General features: G+C 36.4%; 1 protein-coding gene across 1 annotated transcript; it reads right to left on the reverse strand.

The window, feature by feature from the left end:
- Positions 1-1,795: 1,795 nt before the first annotated feature.
- LOC129790203 (putative odorant receptor 83c) lies at positions 1,796-3,275 on the reverse strand. Its single transcript, XM_055827591.1, has 3 exons — positions 2,847-3,275; positions 1,940-2,633; positions 1,796-1,868 (listed from the first exon to the last, which is right to left on the reverse strand). The coding sequence occupies exons 1-3, from the start codon at positions 3,248-3,250 to the stop codon at positions 1,815-1,817; spliced, it is 1,152 nt and encodes a 383-aa protein (XP_055683566.1). The 5' UTR covers positions 3,251-3,275; the 3' UTR covers positions 1,796-1,814.
- Between the last annotated feature and the right edge of the window lie 18,740 nt (positions 3,276-22,015).

Consider the following 22,015-nt stretch of genomic DNA (forward strand, 5'->3'; position numbering starts at 1 on the left):
TTTTCCTTAATCTGGCAAATAGCCGATGGCAAGCTCAGGAATTTGTTGGAATTGCAATTGAGAAGACGTTAAATTTTTTATGAATTTGGCAGAGACATCTCTTAAGGAATGCCAAACACTGTCTTTATTGCTTTGTCATTAAATCCTTAAAAGTGTGCTTGAGCGAAATAGGTCATGAACACAACTTGGCCATTTAATTACGGTTGAAAATGAAAATTTAAATTTATTTAAATTACCCCATTTTATGGTTTTAACTTTTTTTTCTCCCTGCACATTTTCTTCTAACAATCCTTCTTTCTTTTCCACCAATTTTCCAAGAATCTCAGTTGCAAGGGCAGCTTTAAACAAAAAAAAGAAAAGCTCACATACTGAGTTATTTAAATTGCTACATAGAAGGGAGAGAGTCCTTTTTCACTCCCCCCTCGCAGGGTTCTTGGGGAGGGATCTTTTTTATACCACCCTTGTCGGAGAAAATCTCACAACCAGCAAATTGTAATATACAAAGGAAATCTCATTTGTGGCAAAAAAAAAACTCAAATAATTTTCCTTTTTTTATACTTCATTCAATCTCTCTGCTTGAAGAGGAAATTCGCATGTAAATCCCCATCGTCTGCTCTTGTGTGTACCACACAGGAAACGACTTCATTGTAGCATCAGCATTTTCTGCCCCGGATCCTATCGTGTGTAATATTTGCAGATGGATTGTGTGGGTTTGGATGATGAGATAGATAAATTGTCGCAGTTTTCCCTTCACGATAGTGCGCCAGAATTATTTGCCTATGATTCCTGCACCAATCATCGATGTTTTCTGCATGGATGAAGGCAAAATTGCGCTCGCAGCATCAGGAAATGATGTGATTTTCCCAAAATATTCCATTTATCAGGTGAACTTTCATCGTCCCACGTTGAATTTTGTTTTATAAGGTAGGTGTGTCAGTCAGTTTAATGAAATGGGCGTCAAATTTCCCAACAAAGCGTCTGTCAACATACCTCTCATGAAATTCATCGTTCACGTGCCTTTTATGTAAAAAAAAAATTCTGTTCATCTTGTCTACAAATTTTCCCATGCTGTTCTGAGCAAAAAAAAAAGACTTTCGTTGCGTATTCAATGTCAAGTGAAATTTTCTCTACCAAATTGGTAGTATGGGGTGTACCCAAAAAAAAATTACCCTGCGTGTATTTTATTCACTTTCAACGAAGTTCATCCAAGGGGATGCTTCTCTCTGGGGGTATGGAGCATGAATTCATGATGCTGTGCGTGCCTCGTTTACACTCCCACCTTCTCTTCTTCCAAACAAAAAACAGGTGTGCCATTTCTCGCTCACTGCTTGCACCATCTCCATCCCCATTTTTTGGACTTTCATGCTGTAGAGTTGTGAAAGCTTCCAACCCCCAACACTGAAAGCTCACACCACTCCTGTATATATAGCAAACTCTCTGTACAAGTTTAAATTAAATTGAAATAAACACGTCACAGTTAAATTCGCCATACAAAAGAGAAGCATTTCATAGTGCAAAATCTTCTCAATTGCCACGAAATTGTCTCATTATGACAAGCAAACCCGTCATTCTATTTTTAGCATCAAAAAGGGGCTCTCATTGAGAATTTCACGTACTTTTTTTCAAATTTAACTTTCACAATAATTTTTTTTCTACATTTTGAATCATTTTATTCCTCAAATCTACATAATGACAACATTTTATGCTAAATAATAAGAAAAAAAATCTTATTCTTTTTTTTAGCTGTATTTTCTGTGATAGAAAGCATAACTAAGGGTGCTAAAAATATTAATTTAAATAATATATCTTTTAGTTTAGGTGGTTAAGCTGTAGAGAATAAGACAGTACGATGCTGCTCCTTTTAAAATCTGCAATAAAGATAAAAAGAAATCTTTCCAACCATCATCAAATAAGTAGGTACTTAAAATAATTTCCTCACCTCAACAAAGGTTGTGAAATTAACATGAATGAGACCTGCTGCCTTAATTCCGCGTGGTTTCTGAGCAATTCGCATTATAAAGAGGAGATTCCGTTGATCTTCAACGGACATTTCGTACCATTTTGTCAGGTAAATCGACGTGCCAATTTGCTCTGTATTTGCCACGAGAGTCTCCCCAAAGAGACAGTAAATAAATAGTTCAGCAGCAGTGAGTACAATGAAAAAGTAAAATGTCCACTCAAAAGAATCCTGAACAAGACTTCCGTAGAAGACAAAGCAGAGACAAATGAAACTCGAAAGGATTTGATTAAAGGAAAAAATTCGATAAATATCATCCAAAATTTTGAGCATTTTAAGGACTTTTAGATGCTTTTTGTAAATCTCTTTCAGCAAATATTTTTCAGTTGCCACGACGGTGCTGTCATTTAGATAAATCTGTGTTAGTTCTGAGATTGTTTTAAGTTCACAACGGAAATGGAGGCCAAAGAAGATGACAAAATGATCGCCAAAGCATAATATGGAAATCACAATGAAATAAATTATGAATTGAATGATCATATTGAGGGTGTAGTGAAGAAGAGGACGATCTGGGTACAATGGCAAGTGGTACAGTACAGGATAGCATACTCCTGGGATGTTGATGTAGTAGGATAAGGCTACAAATTCTCCCACAAATAATGAAGTAGCGTATGCTCTGAAAAAAAAAAGAAAAGAATCATCAACTGTAATTGTTAAGGAAAAGTTTCCAGAAAATATTTTGAACATTGCTGATCATTTTTTTTTCAAATTCTTTCTTATTTGAAATATTCCGAATAATTTCCTTTCCTTTATATTTTATTCTAATTATTTTGTTAATTTTCTTAGTCAAGATGGAATGTTTTTCTTGACGAAAGCATGTAGCACTCACACAAGACCAGCAATTGTAAGTCGAAAGTTTGCCTTTAAATTATTCTGCTGAACCATCAATACAAGATTGCTGTACTTTGCCGAATAGAGCTCACCAATTTCCTCAAGAAGTGCCAAATATTGCCTTTTATTGTAGACGAATGTAAAAGTTTTCGCGAGTACCATAAAATGAACGATGAACCAACATAAATTGTATGTCCACACCATTTTTATTTTATCACTGAAGGTCTTTATAACATTGTCTATGTTAAAATAATAACTTATCATCAGCACAATGATAAAGAATAGATTTCTCAAACGAAATCTTTTGGAACGATTGAAATAATCCAAATTGAAAAATTTGAGAGTTTCCACAAAATAATTTTGGAGTTTCCGATAATTTTCAACTGCTTGAACTTGATCCATTCTTGAAAGGAGAATTTAAACTTTTGCTTCCTCATAGAGGTTTTGTTTACTTTTATATCTGTCTCGAAGGGAAGCGTTTTAAATGGGATTCAATCAAAAAGCGCTTATTGATATTTAATTATTTAATTCATGACAATTTAAATGATTCTTTAACGTGATTTTGAACGCTGTCTTTAAAACTCTTAAAATTAATTTGTATAAAACGTTTTCTTATTGATTTTACAATTTTTGCAATATTTAAGACTTTTCTAAAACAATATCTAATGGAGCTTTTCATTGCAAAATAATGAAAGGGCTGGGAAAGAGAGAAAATGAAATAAAATACAATGTAGATATTGTAATAAAAGCTCCAGATCTGAAGCTTGTATTAAAATAGAATTTTGAATTTTATTTCTGCAGGCGAGAAAAATGAATTTTCACAGATTTCCAAACCGAAATCGACTTCCAAAAGGTTAAATTCTTTTTCAAAAATTTCCCAATATTTTCCCCATGTACCCAAACTTTCAAAATGAATACCCTCTGCGTTGTGCCGAAGGTGTCTTTAGGAATTGTTTCCAGTCATGCCTAGAAGAATTTTGGCTTATATTGTGCAAAAGTTTTCCGAAAAGTGAAGAAACTCACATCAGGAAGAAAATCTCTGATTTTGCCTGTTGAATAAAATATCGCACGGTGGAACATAAGAAGGATATGATGAGCCTGGAGTGTATATACACCAACCAAGATTTTTCCATCTTTTTCATACACTTTATGTTATTTATGTTGGAGCTAAAGGGGAGGAAAAATATGTGACGGCAGGAGGTGGATATAAAAGTGAATGGAGAAACACCCCCAATTTATTTCTTACACGAGCGTCACGGAAAAAATTACATAATCAGATGCTCCACTCTTGAGATTTATTGTGACCGCTCCTTTGCATTTTAATGAGGCACCACAATAATTCTATAATGAGGATGTTACGGTGCGTATATTTTCCAACTCGGCAGACGTACTTCGGGTATTCCGGGTTGGGTGCAGGTGGGGTTGAAAAAAAAAGAAGAGAGAAAGGAGGGTGGGGTCAGGGGTGAAAGAGTGAGCAAAATGCGACAAAAGACTGGGAGAAAAGATTAAATTGTGAAAAGCGAGCCAAAAATAGGGACAGTTTGCCGAGTCATCATCATTCCAACTATCCATTTTCATCCGTTTTTCCCACACTAAATGGGGGGTCTCTTGCCGCAGGAGATAAAACACATCTGTCCAAAGTTTTATTTTGCATATTATGGTTTATGATGGTGACTATATCATCTAAATTTGTTCCCTCTGGATACACCTTCAGCATTCACCCACTGACTGCCCCCGAATTTGTGAATGCTGTCCAAAGTTGTCCATAATGTGGGGGTGAATGTATGTATGGTGGCCACCGAGATAACACTTTGCAAATACGAGCTGAAATTTATGAAATATTTCTAAATATACGGCGCACTACATTTTCAACATTAAGTGATAAATCCATTTACTTCATGCGACGTTAGGTATTAGTTTTGCACATAAAATAAGTAATATGCGTATTGAAATTATTTATTGGACGAATTAGGGCATCACATGGCTTGAATTTAATCTTTAAAAATCAAAGTAAATTTTCCTATTTTTTACTAAATAGAAAGAATAACAGGAAATCTGAAATTTAAACTAATGAAGGATGGTCTCGAATTTTTGGAAACTTTTTATTTCGGGCCAATTTTGAAACAAAAAAAAATGAAATTTGCTTGCACTCTCGTTAAATAAGTAAATTCTGATAAGTATTGAGTATTTTCAATTTTCAAATTAAAATTTTTGTCCTCAAAACAATTATTTGAAATTCTTACATTTTGGCCATTTTGTTCCTGTAGAGTTTCCAAAATTTCGAGACCATCCCTTACATAATGATTTTCCCATAGGTATATACTAGGTGACGCATAAGTTAATGCATGATTTTGTATGTAAAGCAGCCTAAGCATGTAATGCGGCCCTCTATACAAAGCATCACATATTTTCAGAGCTTTTTGCAATTGAGCTTCTCTTAACTTAATAAAAAAAATTGCAACCCTTTGATATACTTAACTTATATAGAATTTCACAAATAATTCGGAAAATAATTAAATATTTCCTAGAATGAAACGAAAATCATTTCCAATTTTTTGTCAATTTATTTATCCCTATTACATCACAATTTCCGAATGAAATATTAAAAGTGAATATTTTTATATTCAATTTCATTATTTATATTTCGGGAAATTTGTAATTTTTCATTGAAATATAAAATGTCAGCCGAAAAAAAGGGATGAGGATGGATTTTCCGAGAGTTTTCCCTGGCTTAGCTGTAGTTCAACTTTTTTCCCGCTCATTTTGAGCTCTTCCGCCCACAGGACAGAACCACGGAGTTACGAAAAAAAAGTGAACACTCATGAGAGGAAACAGCACAGTGTCACGTGTAAAATGAATTTTTCGCTTAATTAAAAATTAATTTGGCACCCGGAAGGGTTGAGAAGTTATTTTCCGACTGACTAATTCACTATCGATCGTATACGGGACAATGTTGTCTGTTTCGGAAAGCGCATGGTCTTGCAATTTGACTATGGTCAGCACTGCTTGGCCTTTCACAATCCATCTGCCATGGCAAAAGTTTCAGGATGAGAGAAATTCGGACTTAGCATTTTGGGTGAAAGGAGTATGGGGGAAGCTGTGTGTGGTTGGGGGAGTGGATGATGTTTAGAGGAGTGAACGGAGTATAACAACATTTCCATACACACAACAAAACCCCCCGGGCCGGACTTGGTTGAAGAGAACATTTTCGGAAAATTCCACAGAGATGCTAAAAGCTTTCTGAGCTTTTGCTCATCAGAGGTGTTGTTTGTTGGGGGAAAGAAAGATGAAGAATAAAATACAACAGGGGTTTTGTACATGCTTCCCAACCACGAAGAAAGTCCTCATCGTACTTTTGTTTGGCCCACATCTTCCGCCTCCAATTTCCTGAAGAATATTCCCGGGGCTGGGGGGAGCGGGAATGGAAGTCACTCCGGCTTTTGTTGCTTGTATACAATCCTCAGCTAAATTAGTGTAGACTTGGGGCTGTACAGCACAATAAGCGGCATGGGGGGAAGGCAAAATGCACTTGTTTGTTCTTCCATAGTTTTTCTTCTTCCATTACTCGCAAAGTTCAGTGAATTGGAAGAACAAGGAGCATCCAAGAATCTTCACAAATAAGACCATAGAGAAAGCTATTACTCGTCCACTGTATTGAATAAAAATTTCACCGAGAAAGACATTTTCTTGATAAAGAAAATATTCAATAAAATATTGAAGAAGAAATGATTCACATTCACATTTCATTCCCCATCCTTCAAATTTCTTCCTTTGTCTGCTCTACCGTGGCACTTCAACTTCTCTCTGTCACAGTCGCTATGTGAAATGGTTGGCTTTCAACTGAGAAGTTATACTTGCGGAGATGCAGGGGCGAAGTACAAAAGCTTTGGCAAAAGACATGCTGTGAGAGATGAAAGGTCATTGAAGAAATGTCCATCTCAAATGATGATGATGAGTATTAGGATGAGAAAAAATTTACCATCTCAGTGATTGACTTTACTTATCCATTGTGGAGAAAATAAAATCTTTGATGACTATTCTTTGATTTCTTATTGTTATTACATCCCAAAGATGAATTTTCAAGATTTGGAATTTTTTCAAAATGAATTTGTGACTGTTCAAAAAGAATTTGTATGCCTTGAAATGAAGCATTAAATAGCATTTGCTTCAAAATGATTTTCTTTAATTACTAAAAGCGCGATATACTTTCCAAGCGAACACATAAAAAGACTAATTAGCGTTTTAAGGAATACCCTTTATTTTGATTAATATCAAGGGATTTTAATTTATATTGTTGTTGTTTTTTAATTAATCCACAGAACCATTAAGATTCTTATGTGTCCCTGTTCACGCCGCATGACAAATATCGGCGCACGACTCCCAAACTTTTTTGCTATAAAAAAGTTTGGGATGACGTGGCGGAATGAGAAAAAAAAAGAGAACTGTCAAAATGGTTGGGAAAGAATAAAAACGTTGTTTGTGCAAATTTACATTTAATTTTACATTTTATACAGTCCGCTGCTAAAATTGCTTAAGTATTTCCTTGCCACACGTGTGCCATTAATTGTAGAAGTGGCAAACATTCAATCAAAGTGCTCAATACGTGAAAATTCATGCTTATTGTGGCGCAGTGAAATTCCCCACGAGGCCGGAAGAAAAAATTTTTTTGTTCCTCCAAACCGGAGACATTTATTAACTCTGCGTATATCTGCAGGTGGGATATTTGCTGCCGGACAAAGAGACGACGCTTACTCCCTTAAAGTTGTGGGACCATTACTAACGCTGAGTATATCTGCAGGTGGGATATTTGCTGCCGGACAAAGAGACGACGCTTACTCCCTTAAAGTTGTGGGACCACTGCAGGTGGGATATTTGCTGCCGGACAAAGAGACGACGCTTACTCCCTTAAAGTTGTGGGACCATTACTAACGCTGAGTATATCTGCAGGTGGGATATTTGCTGCCGGACAAAGAGACGACGCTTACTCCCTTAAAGTTGTGGGACCATTACTAACGCTGAGTATATCTGCAGGTGGGATATTTGCTGCCGGACAAAGAGACGACGCTTACTCCCTTAAAGTTGTGGGACCATTACTAACGCTGAGTATATCTGCAGGTGGGATATTTGCTGCCGGACAAAGAGACGACGCTTACTCCCTTAAAGTTGTGGGACCATTACTAACGCTGAGTATATCTGCAGGTAGGATATTTTCACCCAACATTTTTTTGGACCTTCAAGCCGCTCGAAGCTACAAGCAAGAAGTTTTAGTCGTCGATCCGTGCGAAGTCATACAACGCTTGATTTCATCAATGTGTGCGGAATGGAAGACAGCTTCGTCAGCGACCATGACCATTCAATATGACTTAAGAAGGATCCAACATTATTTGGACCTTCAAGCCACTCGAAGCTACAAGGAAGAAGTTTTTTTGTTTTCAATCCGTGTGAAGTCATACAATCTTTGATTTCATCAATGTGTGCGGAATGGAAGACAGCTTCGTTAGCGACTATGGCAATTCATTATGATTTAAGAAAGATATATCAAGACAGGATAAATGAGGTGGACACCGCTCTTGAGGAATTCGTCAAAAATCCTATGTTGTTGAGGAGACAGGAAGCGATAATCGAGTTAGAGACGCATAGAGAAATCATCAAACATCTCGAAGCAATGTTCAAAGAAGTTCAAGCAAGTATTATAAAGGAGACAAAAACTCTAGATATGAAGCAAAAGGAACAACTAGAACTATTCAACTTCGGCACAAAATGCATAACTCGCTGCTCAAAAATCGCCAACCTACTCATCACGGCATACAGACAGGAGAAGATGCTTCCACCCAGACCAGGAGAAATCTCAAAGGTACAACTGACCACAACAAGGAATCAGCACCTAGAAGAACAAAGACTCCATAGGCAGGGAAATCAAAATGGATCATTAGAAAAGACATCTGCAGTTCCGCAAGTTTCTGATCTGGAACCGGCGAAAATTCTGAAGTTTACGCGATCCGAAGAGAAATGGCAATCATCCAGAAATCTCTGTGTGGTAAATTACAGCGAAAATCCTCACCTCACAAAGGCACAAGGGCTACAACCCCCTCAAGTTGATATATCTAAATTCAATGTTTCAATTGATCTTTTCGTGAATTCATCTGTGCAAACAGCAGATGATGCCCTGAATCAATACACGCAACTTGAACCACAAGTGACAACTCTCGCAGGTTCAAGACCGTCAAGTGGGGCAAGGGCCAATGTCCTATTCACAACGGCAACAGTGGATATCCCTGACAAATTCAACAGCAACAGGAAGTGCAGGATCATTCTGGACCCAGGATCACAAGTAAAATTCACGAGTGCCAACCTGAGCCAGCAATTGAAACCGAAATGCCAAACCACAAATTTTACTGTTGATGGGATCAATAAAAATTCTCAAAATCGCAACAAGGAGTCACAAAGGACGATTCTCAATGAGGAAAACGAGGCACAACCAGCCCAAGATGTATTATGCTCAGTCATGCAAATGATCACAAAGGATCAATCAAACTGGCGAGTAAATAAATTTAAAGTCCACACTCCGGGACAGTACAAATTAACTGAACCAAAGTGGCAAATCCATCTTAAAGATGACATGCTCATAGGGGGAGCAACGATTCAGAATTGGGTCGGAGAGAAGAAGTACGAAATCAGAAACGTCAAAATCATAGGACATAACGGTTTTCTTGGATCGGCGAAAGTCAACATTTCTTCCAAATTTCTCTCCCCAAAATTCACAGCATACAATTTTATCTGTTGGTATTCCCTCAATACGACAATCAAAGGGTTAATGACATTGAAGGGAATCTTACCAGCAAACCCTTTCAATCCAGGCATCAATGCAGAATTGTCTAAAGTGATGACAATTGCCTTCTATGCCGAGAACTGCCATGTTTGGACGGAAGCTGATGGGAATCTCAGTCAAGCAGACAACTCTAAGCCAAACCAGGAAGGATTAATTTACCAGATGAACGAGGAACCACAAACTTCACAACGGAAGCATAGTTTCAAACGGCAACATCAGGCAAATTTAGTCTTGCAAAGGAGAACCGTCAAACAACAAGCAGAAAATCGTCTTGAGGATTCATTGGAAGAGATCAACCGAGGAACACCAATGATCACGACAATGGTAGGAGATCTGAGTAACACACAATCGTTGGAAGCGAAGGACAACCCCTGAGACTGAGTCGAAGATCCGTTGGAACGCATGAGGAATCTCAAGTGAAACACCACAAGTTCCCTCAAGGAGAATTCACAAAGCTCATCATACAGGAAGATCACATCAAATCGCTTTAAGTTGCTCACAATTCATTTTATGCATATTGGAATTATCCTATAGTGTTTGTGAAGACGTAAAAGGTGTAGGCAAATCAAACCAACAATTAATTACCCATAAGAAGACCAAGACATGTATCACGGAAGGGTTGATGGGGGAGCGATCTACTGCAAGGTCAGTTTGTTGGGTCGACGGAAACTCTAGAGGGTACGGTCGCGCACCCTATTCCGAAGATACTCGTATGGGGTTAAAGGGAATTTATTGGAAAAAAAAATCGTAAGTCTTCTTTGCATTTAAAATTTATTAAGTAAAATTTCTTTGGTGAAGGTAAATCTTAATCAGAAAGGGTCTTGAATTTTGAATTATGGGAAAAATCAATAAGGGTATAATTATTATTTATCTTATAATTATTTTATATAAAAAACTAAATTGAAATAATTTTAAAAAATATTTGAAGAAAAAAATGTAAACTTCGATCCCTTCACGTGTGGCAATGAAGGGGGAGAAATGTTCACGCCGCATGACAAATATCGGCGCACGACTCCCAAACTTTTTTGCTATAAAAAAGTTTGGGATGACGTGGCGGAATGAGAAAAAAAAAGAGAACTGTCAAAATGGTTGGGAAAGAATAAAAACGTTGTTTGTGCAAATTTACATTTAATTTTACATTTTATACAGTCCGCTGCTAAAATTGCTTAAGTATTTCCTTGCCACACGTGTGCCGCAGTGAAATTCCCCACGAGGCCGGAAGAAAAAATTTTTTTTGTTCCTCCAAACCGGAGACATTTATTAACTCTGCGTATATCTGCAGGTGGGATATTTGCTGCCGGACAAAGAGACGACGCTTACTCCCTTAAAGTTGTGGGACCATTACTAACGCTGAGTATATCTGCAGGTGGGATATTTGCTGCCGGACAAAGAGACGACGCTTACTCCCTTAAAGTTGTGGGACCATTACTAACGCTGAGTATATCTGCAGGTGGGATATTTGCTGCCGGACAAAGAGACGACGCTTACTCCCTTAAAGTTGTGGGACCATTACTAACGCTGAGTATATCTGCAGGTGGGATATTTGCTGCCGGACAAAGAGACGACGCTTACTCCCTTAAAGTTGTGGGACCATTACTAACGCTGAGTATATCTGCAGGTAGGATATTTTCACCCAACAGTCCCTGAAATGAATTTCTGTTTTAATTTTTTTTTCAGGAAGGAATTTAATGAGAACATAAAAATATGCATTCTTCTTGGGAAAATTTGAATGGTCAGTTATACTTAAATTAAAAAAAATATATAAACATATAAATATATATAAACCTATAAATATACATATATAAGTACAATGATGGTCCAGCAGAGTAAAGGGAATGTACTGGTAAGTTTCACTTACGGGCTGTGATTCTTCCTTCAGATGACAGTCCAAGTGTGGTGAAAATTGAGGTGGATAAATTTTTAGGAAGGGCTTTCTCACGCAACGAATCACAGCCAACGCGCATGAGTAAGCCTTTCCCCAGAATATACACGCGTTGGCTGTGATTCGATGCGTGAGAAAGCCCTTCCTAAAAATTTATCCACCTCAATTTTCACCACACTTGGACTGTCATCTGAAGGAAGAATCACAGCCCGTAAGTGAAACTTACCAGTACATTCCCTTTACTCTGCTGGACCATCATTGTACTTATATATGTATATTTATAGGTTTATATATATTTATATGTTTATATATTTTTTTATGTATATAAAAGGCGCCCCGCTTCGCGGGGCGCCAAATAATTTGTTTAAAATATATATGAGTAGGTAAAAGTAATTGTTGATGTAACAAAATGGCATAAGGCGGCCATTTTGAATTTTGAAATTAGTAAAATCTGATAGGTCTTACCCACTATACCTAATGAAACTTCAATCAAAAAGCCTCTATCAAGTACCGTTAAGCCGATATAAAGCAATATTACAACAATCGGTACATATGGAAACCTGTTTTGGTCTATATCTCTGAAACCGCGACATAAATTTTTTTTATTTTTTTTTGGTTAAAAGGTATGCCTATCACCTATAACATACTAAAATTTAATCGAAATCTATCGTCCAGTTTTTGAGATATTAATCGAAAACTGGTCGAAAACTCATCGAAAATTTTGTTTTTTATTGTAGGCCCTCTAGCGGTAGCTTTTGAAACTTCCTATATATAGATAATTGTAGACCTTCTTGAGCTCTTTCATTCAAAACCGGTTTGGTTCAAATCGGTCAAGCGGTTTAGGAGTTATGGCCGACTTTCCATAAAACTCTATATTTGCTAAACCGCTTGTCCGATTTTTGGAAATGGGGTATTGTTGAAAAGGTCTTAAAGGCCCCTACAACATATTAAAATTTCAGACCTCTAGCTATAATAGGGGCTGAGATATAGCAAAAACAAAATTGAAAAAAATTCAAAGAAGCACAGCTTCCGTGTACACTCAAAAATGCAAAGTCGTCAGATCGGGCTCAAACTTGGGATGAGCACGAATTAGGGTCCCTACATTCCAAAAAACGTATGCGCCAAAAATTTGTCCGGCCGTCCGGCCGGCCGGCCGGCCGGAGTATAACGCTAAATTGCGAGAGAACGGTGATAGATAGAGACTTGCGGTCAACGGCAAAGTTCATATATCGACTGGAAGACATCCGATTATGAAGTCAAATCCACCCCCCCCACCCCTCCGTCCGCCATTTTGGAACACCCCTAAATTTTGTTTTCACTATATCTCAGCGCCTGTAATAGCTAAAAATCTGAAATTTTGATATGTTGTAGGGGCCATCAAGACCTTTCCAACGATACCTCATTTTTGAAAATCGGCCAAGCCGTTTAGCCAATATGGCCGCCACAATTTTTCATTGAAAATCGGCCATAACTCGAGAACGGCTTGACCGATTTTAATCAACTTGGGCTCAAATGAAAGATATTAATGAGCCCTACAACTGCTCGGAACATTGCAAGTTCAAAAAATGACCGCAAGTGGCGCTAAAATCGAAAACAAAATTTTCGATGAGTTTTCGATGAATATCTCGAGCACCGCTTTATAGAATTGCTTCAAATTTTTATATGTTATAGCTGGCTATAATATCTTTTTTCATGCCAAAAATGAAGAAAATCTATGTAGCCGTTCCGGAGATATCGCGTTTTAAAGTTAACATGTCAAGCGGGGCGTTTTATATATACACATATAAAAGTAAAGTAAAAAATATATAAATGCATAGATATATATACATTATATATACATATAAAAATGCAAAGATAAATATATATAAACTGCAAAGATAGATATTAAATATAGCATGGATGGAACAGTATAAAGCGAAAGAACGGTAAGTAAAACTTACAGGCTGTGATTCTTTCTTTGTCAGTGAAATGTGAAGATGGCTGAAAATTGAGGATGAGCAAATTTGGAGGAGAGACTTACTCGTGAGCCGAATCACAGCCAACGCCACCACGATTAAGGCTTTCTTCAAAATTTCTGCGCGTTGGCTGTGATTCGGCTCGCGAGTAAGTCTCTCCTCCAAATTTGCTCATCCTCAATTTTCAGCCATCTTCACATTTCACTGACAAAGAAAGAATCACAGCCTGTAAGTTTTACTTACCGTTCTTTCGCTTTATACTGTTCCATCCATGCTATATTTAATATCTATCTTTGCAGTTTATATATATTTATCTTTGCATTTTTATATGTATATATAATGTATATATGTATATCTATGCATTTTTTATGAACTTGGCATAATTTCTTTCCATACTGGGACACGAATTGTTCTACATTTTATAAATATTCTCATTACATATTAGTTAGTATACCACAATCGTGGCATACCAAGTATTGTAATCATCGGAAAAACCGACCACCTCAGATCGGGCTCAAACTTGGTATGAGCATGTTTTAGACATCCCACATTACGAAAATGATGGTGGAAAATTTTTGATCCGGCCGGCCTGCCGGCCTGGACTTCACAGTTCGCCTTATAGCTCGAAAACGGTAACAGATAGAGACTTCCGGTTTGAAGTTTTATATAGAAATGTGGGTGTAAAATTTCATTTTTTTCGCATTTTCAAAATCCAAGATGGCCGCCGTCCGCCATTTTGAAATACCGTCAACCACTTCCCTTACAGCTAGAGATCTGAAATTTTAGTATGTTGTAGAGCTCAGTGAGATGTTTTCATCGATAACTCATACTTGAAAATCGGTCAAGCGGTTTAGCAAATATGGCGGCCTAAAGCAAAAAGTGTTTTTTCGATATATCTCTTGAACGGCTTGTCCTATTTCGCTCAACTTGGTATCAAATGAAAGGTATTGAGAAGCCCTACAACTGTTTCAAACATTCCAAGTTTCAAAAACATCCGCAAGAGGCGCTAAAATCAAAAATAAAAATTGCCTAACTTTAAGGGGCAATATCTCCGAATCCCCATTAGGCAAATCTTTTAAATTTTGATATGTTGTAGCCTGACTCAATATCTTTCACCAGTCCGAAAATGAAGAAAATCTATGTTGCCGTTTAGAAGATATGGCCATTTGAAAAATTCTTGCATTTGAAAAGTTCTAAGAGCCATATCGCTTGAACCGCTTGTCCGATTTTGCTTATCTTAGTATTTAATTAAAGGTTTTGTAAAACTCTACAACTTTCTAGAACATCAGAAACCTCTAAAACCATTCCTTCGGGACAAAAAATGCCAAAAACTGTTTTCGTAAAACAAAAATCCGCCATTTTGTGTTCTGAATGTGACATTGAAAACTATTGAAATTTATGTCAATTTATAGCCTGTTTTAATACCTTTCCAAAACTAGTCAAGAAATTTCTGTAGGTCTTGTGGAACTTGAGATATAACCATTTTTGTCTTTCGAATTGATGAATTTCATAAAAAAATCAACTTTGCCTACTAATCCTACTTACAAATTAAATTACAACGCATAGACTGACACATCCGCGTTGTTGTATACCAACTCTAATAACTGGACGCGTTATGATTGACTTTGTTTTAATTATGTTAAAGTTGTAGTTTCACCTTTATTTTTTTTTTTAAATTTAATTAGGTCAAAAAGTAGGGAATACAAAACTTTCCCAAACTCTCCGTAATTATTATCGGAAAAATCAAACTTACACCCCCAAATGACCCAAAAGTTCAATTTATGTAGATTTTTAATTTAAAAAAAAAAGTTTGTGGGTTTCTAATTAGGATAAAAGTGGAATTCAGTGTGATTCCACACAAGTACACCACTCTAATTTGGCAAAAAGCTTATTTGTCCCCGAGATATCTTCTGCAATCCTCATGAGTTTGTGTGTCTTTGGGGGGTATTTCGAGGACGATTCGCATCTGCAAAAGGGACATGGATTGTACTTATTTTTTGACCAAGCATCCTCGGTCACCGCGGGGAATTCCACATCAGATGAAATTTTCTCTGTAATATTTTACAGAGCCTTCACATTGAATTTTCTTGATCATATAAACTCAATTTTGATTAATGTTGCGGTTTTATCCCCCTCGCAGAAATATTTTGCAATATCGCCTGGCAAGGAGTCTTGCGGAGGACGTGGTTGTGTGAGCGCACCGAGAGAAAAATGGAAAATGGGGGATGAAATTCCCTTCGATTGTCACGACAACTGCATCTTTTTTGATTTATATTTAATAGACTATATATACATTTGCTATTTGTTTGCTTTTCTTTGCACCCTCCTTTTCATTCTGTCGCAATACAAATCATTGAACACGACGAATAAATCAAATAAATCAAATTTAGTGTGCAACAATTTATACGTTGAAATTTCTATTCTAGATTTGTCGCGCATGAAAGGAATAATATTCAACATTCTTGGAGTTTCATAGACTTCTTGGAAAAAATGTTTATTTATTCATTTTTTTGTGATTTGTACGAGAAAATGACCCAAATTCTTTTTTTTTTAAGAATAAAAATGCAATAAGAAAAAAATTAACCCCGTATTCAAGGACTTATTTTATTAACCCTTTTGTGCTATTGGGTTATACGACAATTTAAACGTGAAATATTTAATTTTTATGATTTTTAAATAATTTTTCCAAGTTAAATTGCAATAAAGCCAATAAAATTACTTAAAACAGATAAAGGAAATCGTTTTGAGTAAGAAAATATTTTTTTCGAAACTTCCAAAGAATAAATAAATTGATTAAAAGTTATTATTTACCTACCTGTTGCCCTATCTATGTTTCATGTAGTCGCGAAAGGGTTAAAAAATACATATTGAATCATAATGCTGTCTGTCTTTTAAAACATGGAAATATCAATAAATTTTTCAATACATTTTCCGAGACGGAAGTACTTGAAGGACCCCATCTCAGTTAATATCGCTTCATCATTCACTCCCCTTGAGTGCTCTTGCCGGAAGTTGAATATTGTTTTATAATTTGAATTCTACATAGTATGAAATGTAGTAAGAGAATGAAGATACCATATAAATCTTTTCCCAGCAGTTTCACTTGAATTATTTCGACTTGAATCACATCGTGTTTGCCATCGAAAGGAAGGTTTCTTCTTGGCTTCCATCCATGGCTTCCCAATATATGAAATACATGCAGCAAATGGAGAAGAAAATATCGCGCCAAGTGCGTAAATTACATGACACAAAATCATGGCAATTCCTACCCTCCCGCATTCTTTTTTTTTTGTTATTTCATCGGAAGGAAGTTGACAAAGTGATTCTCCTGCAACTTCCTCACACGCACAAGAGACACATTTCATCACTGCCAATTGGTCACGAAGCACACATTACAACATAATGGGAGGAAAATTATCAGATCAGCCGGGGTCGATGGGGTGGCAGAAGAATGGAAAATAATAGTTTACGATGGCAGTTGTTTTCGACAAGTTGTCTCGAGCATGTTTGGCTGTTTCTTCGTGTGCCGGATGGGGTGAAATTTTTTTTCTTGCTTCCTGTTCTGTCATCTTTGGCAATGGTGATACCTTTCCAGAGGAAAGGATAAAAGTCTCATGGCGAACAATTCTTTCGGAGCAAAATGCCAGGAAACGTGACTATAAGCGTGCGTTTCTGCACAAACAATCCACCCACTATTTCCATCCACTCTGGCATTTTCTTAAGCTCCACACCCCATCTTGAGAAAAACTTGGAGCTTTTTCCACTCGCATCTATTTTGAGAAAATTTTTCAGCGTGGCAAGAAAAAAGTTTGCGGAGGGAAAAGAAGTTCTTCCTCTTGCCACACACTCACAGCTCTTCTTCCCGGATGGTGGGGATGAATTTTTTCCACTTGGCAAACAAACAAACAGCATTATTTGCTTAGCGCAAAGCACAAATCCATTGTGTTCTTTCGCATTCCATCTCTTATTTTATCACAATTCCACACCCACTCCGCGGTATGTGTCCTCCACCACCACACCACCCGTCTTGCGTCTACGGATTCACCTGCATAATAAACCAAATCCCTCTGGAACTTTTTCCGGGTATATGGGGGTGAGAGTCAGGGTGAGAGTTCAGCGCGGAAACTTTGTCCTGTGGAATGTCTTAATGAAAAGTGTGAAAAGTTTCATGGAAATAATTGGTGTAAGTTTCACAAGACAGTATTCTATCTCTTAAGCAGATTCTTCGGTGAGATTTAGTAATTTTAAGCTTGCAAATGAAGTCTCTAAAAAGTTTTCTTTTCAACAAATTGTTATGGGAATTAATCAGATTTATTTCATTTTTCACAGTGTTAATTTACGTAACTATTTAACTTTAATTATTACCTACTATTTATGCTTTTTACGTTATGTATCGTTTGAATTTAAATAACAAAAAAAAGAAAATCAAGACATAATTGAGAAATCAAGATCGTTTCTCATCCGAATTTGGAATTATTTTTAGGTTTATTCATAAATTCATTCAAATCGAGGGAAAATTGCACACCAAAGCGTTGAGATTTGGTGCGTAGGATACGTACAAAGGGAAAAGAATTATATATATGGAACAAAAACAAATATTCAACTCTGTAACACAATATACACAAGATTTCTTAAATATTTTATTAACATTCAGCGAAGCAATCAACCGTCTCGCGTGAGAATGAGCGCGGTGATAAAATCTTAAAGGGATTTGCTGAAATTTGGTGTGGCAATTTATTGAATTATTTAGTTATTTACCTTTTGGCATGGTGAAGTAAATTGATGGAATTGGTGTGAAATATTGAGAATTTTATCAGCTCTCGGGATTTCACGAAAGCACAGAGACCTAAAGCTCCACGGGATACTTTTTGTGTGGAGATGAATGAAAATGTGTGTCAGTGTGGGCGGACGTGGGGAGGCCAAAAAGCTTCCAGGTGGCGCGCATTTTGGAAACCCAAACTTTCATGAAGCTCCTAAAGCTTTCCAGGTGAATCAGGGGTGGGGGGGGTAGAGGCCAGCAAATAATGGAAATATATTTTAATGCGAGATGCTATATGGGAGCTTTTTTTGTGCCAGACAGTACAATTTGGATGATAGCAAAAAAATACCACATTATTCGTCCGTGTGTTTTGCGGGAACTTTTCACCCTCATTTGCAAAGGCGAGGTAGGAGGGAGTGGTTCTGTGCTGCCACGCAGTGGCTTCTACTACCCTCTGCCCCACACACCTATCTTCAGGGAAAATTCACAGTGCATGCGAAAATTCACATGAGGATTTTAGCTATGCTCAATGATTAAAATAAATAGTTGAAACTACCACATTTCCCACAATTTGACCACACCCACACTCCCCCACACCCTCCCTAGAGAAACAAAGGAGCTTTATTGTGGCGAAAATACAAAATATGTATACGCAGATATTATTTCTCCGCTTGATACCGTGAGTTATGTTTTATGCTATTGTATCAAAATGTTTTTCATCTGATGTATATAATAGGAAATTCCCTTTTACTCGTTTTGTCTCATACCATTGAGAAAATTCAGCAAACACCCCTTGTCTGCTGCTGCCGCCCTTTTTCAGCAAAATGGTTATTGAATGGAATTGAACTTTGAAAGCTGCCGCATCGTACAGAGTTCAATTTGAAAATAACTCACAACACCCAAAGAGTAGTGAGAGGGGTTATAGAAATGTATTGAAGTGGAAGAAATTTCATGAAAAAAAAAGACACACAAAATTTATTTTTCTCTTTTAGATACTTTTCCATGGCTCAAATATTTCAGTAAAAATATCATATTTTATTTCTTTATTTCCACAAACTATGTGGAAATTTTTTAATTGAAAAAGTTCCTTGTTAATATATTGTTCCATTTTCAGACAGAAGGAAAGGTTTTTTTTAAAGAGGTTTTATTTATTAAAAGAAAAGTTGTTTTGGAATCCTGTAGCAATTCACGAGTTGGTAATTTTGATATAGTTTAATGTGATTCAATGATAAAATAAGTGGCTTAATTTGTATAATTATCAGTGAGGTATACATATATATACGAAATAATTTATTAGCTTTCCCAAAATCCATGAAAGGTAACACGATATCAAGCTCTGAAAATTAGAGCGGAAATTTATGCTATTTAAATTCCAGGATTCATTGCAGAATTCCTCCAAGTTGTACTTCATTACCAGACACATCCTCTATCTTACTGTCTTTCACTATCGTACAGTGATTTAATTCTGTGAGGTGTTCTTATACCTTTACCTTAGCTCTCTTGCCATGTTTCAATGGTTTTACTTTAATAATTCAGTTAGGGTGAAAGAGAATTGCTATGCAGATTTCTCCTTGATATGTCTTCGTCTAATTCCTGTCGATACGTGAGTGAGTTTTCTACTCCAAACTTCAAGATTGACAACATATATAGCTAGAAAATTTCTCATCCCTCTGAATGAGAATTTTATAAATTTCAAAAATCCTCCACAGGGAATCTTTTATGTTTATATGTTCTTTATGTTTCCCTATTACCTTTGTTATGCAATTTAAAATATAATTAAAAGTGAAAATTACTTTATGAATGAAAAAAAGTACAATTTTCCTGGAAAACAATAAGAACAATGAGTGCAAGTGGCAGCAATGTGCTTGTAAAAAACCTGTAGGTACGTATGTAAAAAAAAGTGTTTGATACTTGTTTTGATATTTACTGCACAACTCGTTATTTTTCCCCTATGATGGAAACTAATTAAGCTGTTGAGGTCAAACCTTCAAGTGAAGTGTATCAATTTTCCGAGTCATAAATATGTACTATTTTCCCTTACAAATTAATTAGTCTGTAATTTTGTAATATTTGCATTTACGTTTTGCTGAGTTTCTGTCATTGAAGAAAACTTTTGGGCATGTTATTGAAAGTTGCAAATTGCAATCATCTGCACCCTTTGCACCAATACATTACCAATTTATCAACAAGTACTCAAATAAATAAGTCTTATGAACTTTCAAAGGGAATTCTAAATATATATACATCTACTTTTCAATTGAATCATACCACTGGACCTAATCAATTTTATCATAAGTTTCTCCCAGGGTTTCAGCATGCTTAGAGGTAAAGTTAATTAAATTGTCCTGCTGATATTGATATTGGTTCCATGAGGAGGCACTTCACAAATATTGAGTGTCTCAGGAAAATTGAAATTCGCATTTTCTTTTGCATTTTAATTAAAACACCCTAAGAAAAAAAAAAACGAATGGTTGTACTCCTTGTGATTTCCAAAAGAGTATAACTCATATTCTTCGCTCCAGGGAATAAGAATGTAAATGTCGGTTGAGAATATTTTCTTTAGTTTGTCTTTATTGCTTCGGGATTAATTAAACTTCATGTAATACACTGTAATATTGATTGTAGAAAATTTACTTGTAAAATCTGTAGGATTAAATTATATCTCACAGCGATGAGGAGAACTTTTTTTTACAAAGGAAACTCAAAAGTTCTTCCCGTGGGGGATATAAAAAATTAACTATAACGATATGTTTAAAAAAAAAGCTCCTCTTCTACATCTCATTTTATCTCATTAGTTTATGGATGAGTTGCAAAAAAAAGCTCCAATAGAGACACGTCTAATTGAAAATTATAGCTCAGATGCACGGTGCGGGGCTCAGGTTTAGCCATGGTGTCGAGCCCATAAAAATCATAACCATAAACACTGTGAGGCGGGTCGTTAATGTTGCAATTCAGGGACTACGAGCTACACTGAGCAGAGGGGTTATTTAAGGATCTTGTTAGTGGAACAGCGATGATCATGGGGGCTATACAACAGTACCCCTAATGAAGGTAAATTGTCTCCGTTGTCTATCCCCCAGCCGTATCCAGTGAAATTGGAGGAGCTCAAATATTCACTCAAGTCCACAATGTTCAAGTCAATAGCATAATCCTTCGTCATCAAAACCATCCATCCTCTCACGCCTCATCTTGGCAATTTATTCTTCCACATTCCTCCACCATCTCATGATATCCCCCCTAAGACCAATATTGTCCCTAATTAATTTTGAATAATTTTTGTGGGCTCTCAAATCATCTCACGCAACCCAAAGTATGCGGCTTTTGATGAAGAGGTGAAGATGGTGGGAAGAATCTCATACACCATGATGTGGGGAGAGGGAGGGCGTGTAATTAATCATCAAGGGAAAATTTGTGGGGATATTTTCATGAAAATTCACTCCCGCCACATACACCATACGGATGGAGAATATGTATACGCTCTGGGAAAGTTTATCGTAATTAAACTATACAAAGTATCAGCATCATTGGATGTTTACTACATACCATGGAATTTGTACTTTACACTCAAAAGAATTCAGGGGAAATATTATTATTAAAGGAATAGAGCTGTAATGAATCTTGGCTTTATTTTATAGCATAAAATTATTGACTTGTTATATTATGTATGTATTTAGATACATGTATTATGTACATAATGTATAGTATATTGATTAAAATATGATTCTTTATTCATAAGAAAATT

Source organism: Lutzomyia longipalpis, chromosome 1, assembly GCF_024334085.1.
Source record: "Lutzomyia longipalpis isolate SR_M1_2022 chromosome 1, ASM2433408v1".
NCBI classification, from domain to species: Eukaryota; Metazoa; Arthropoda; class Insecta; order Diptera; family Psychodidae; genus Lutzomyia; species Lutzomyia longipalpis.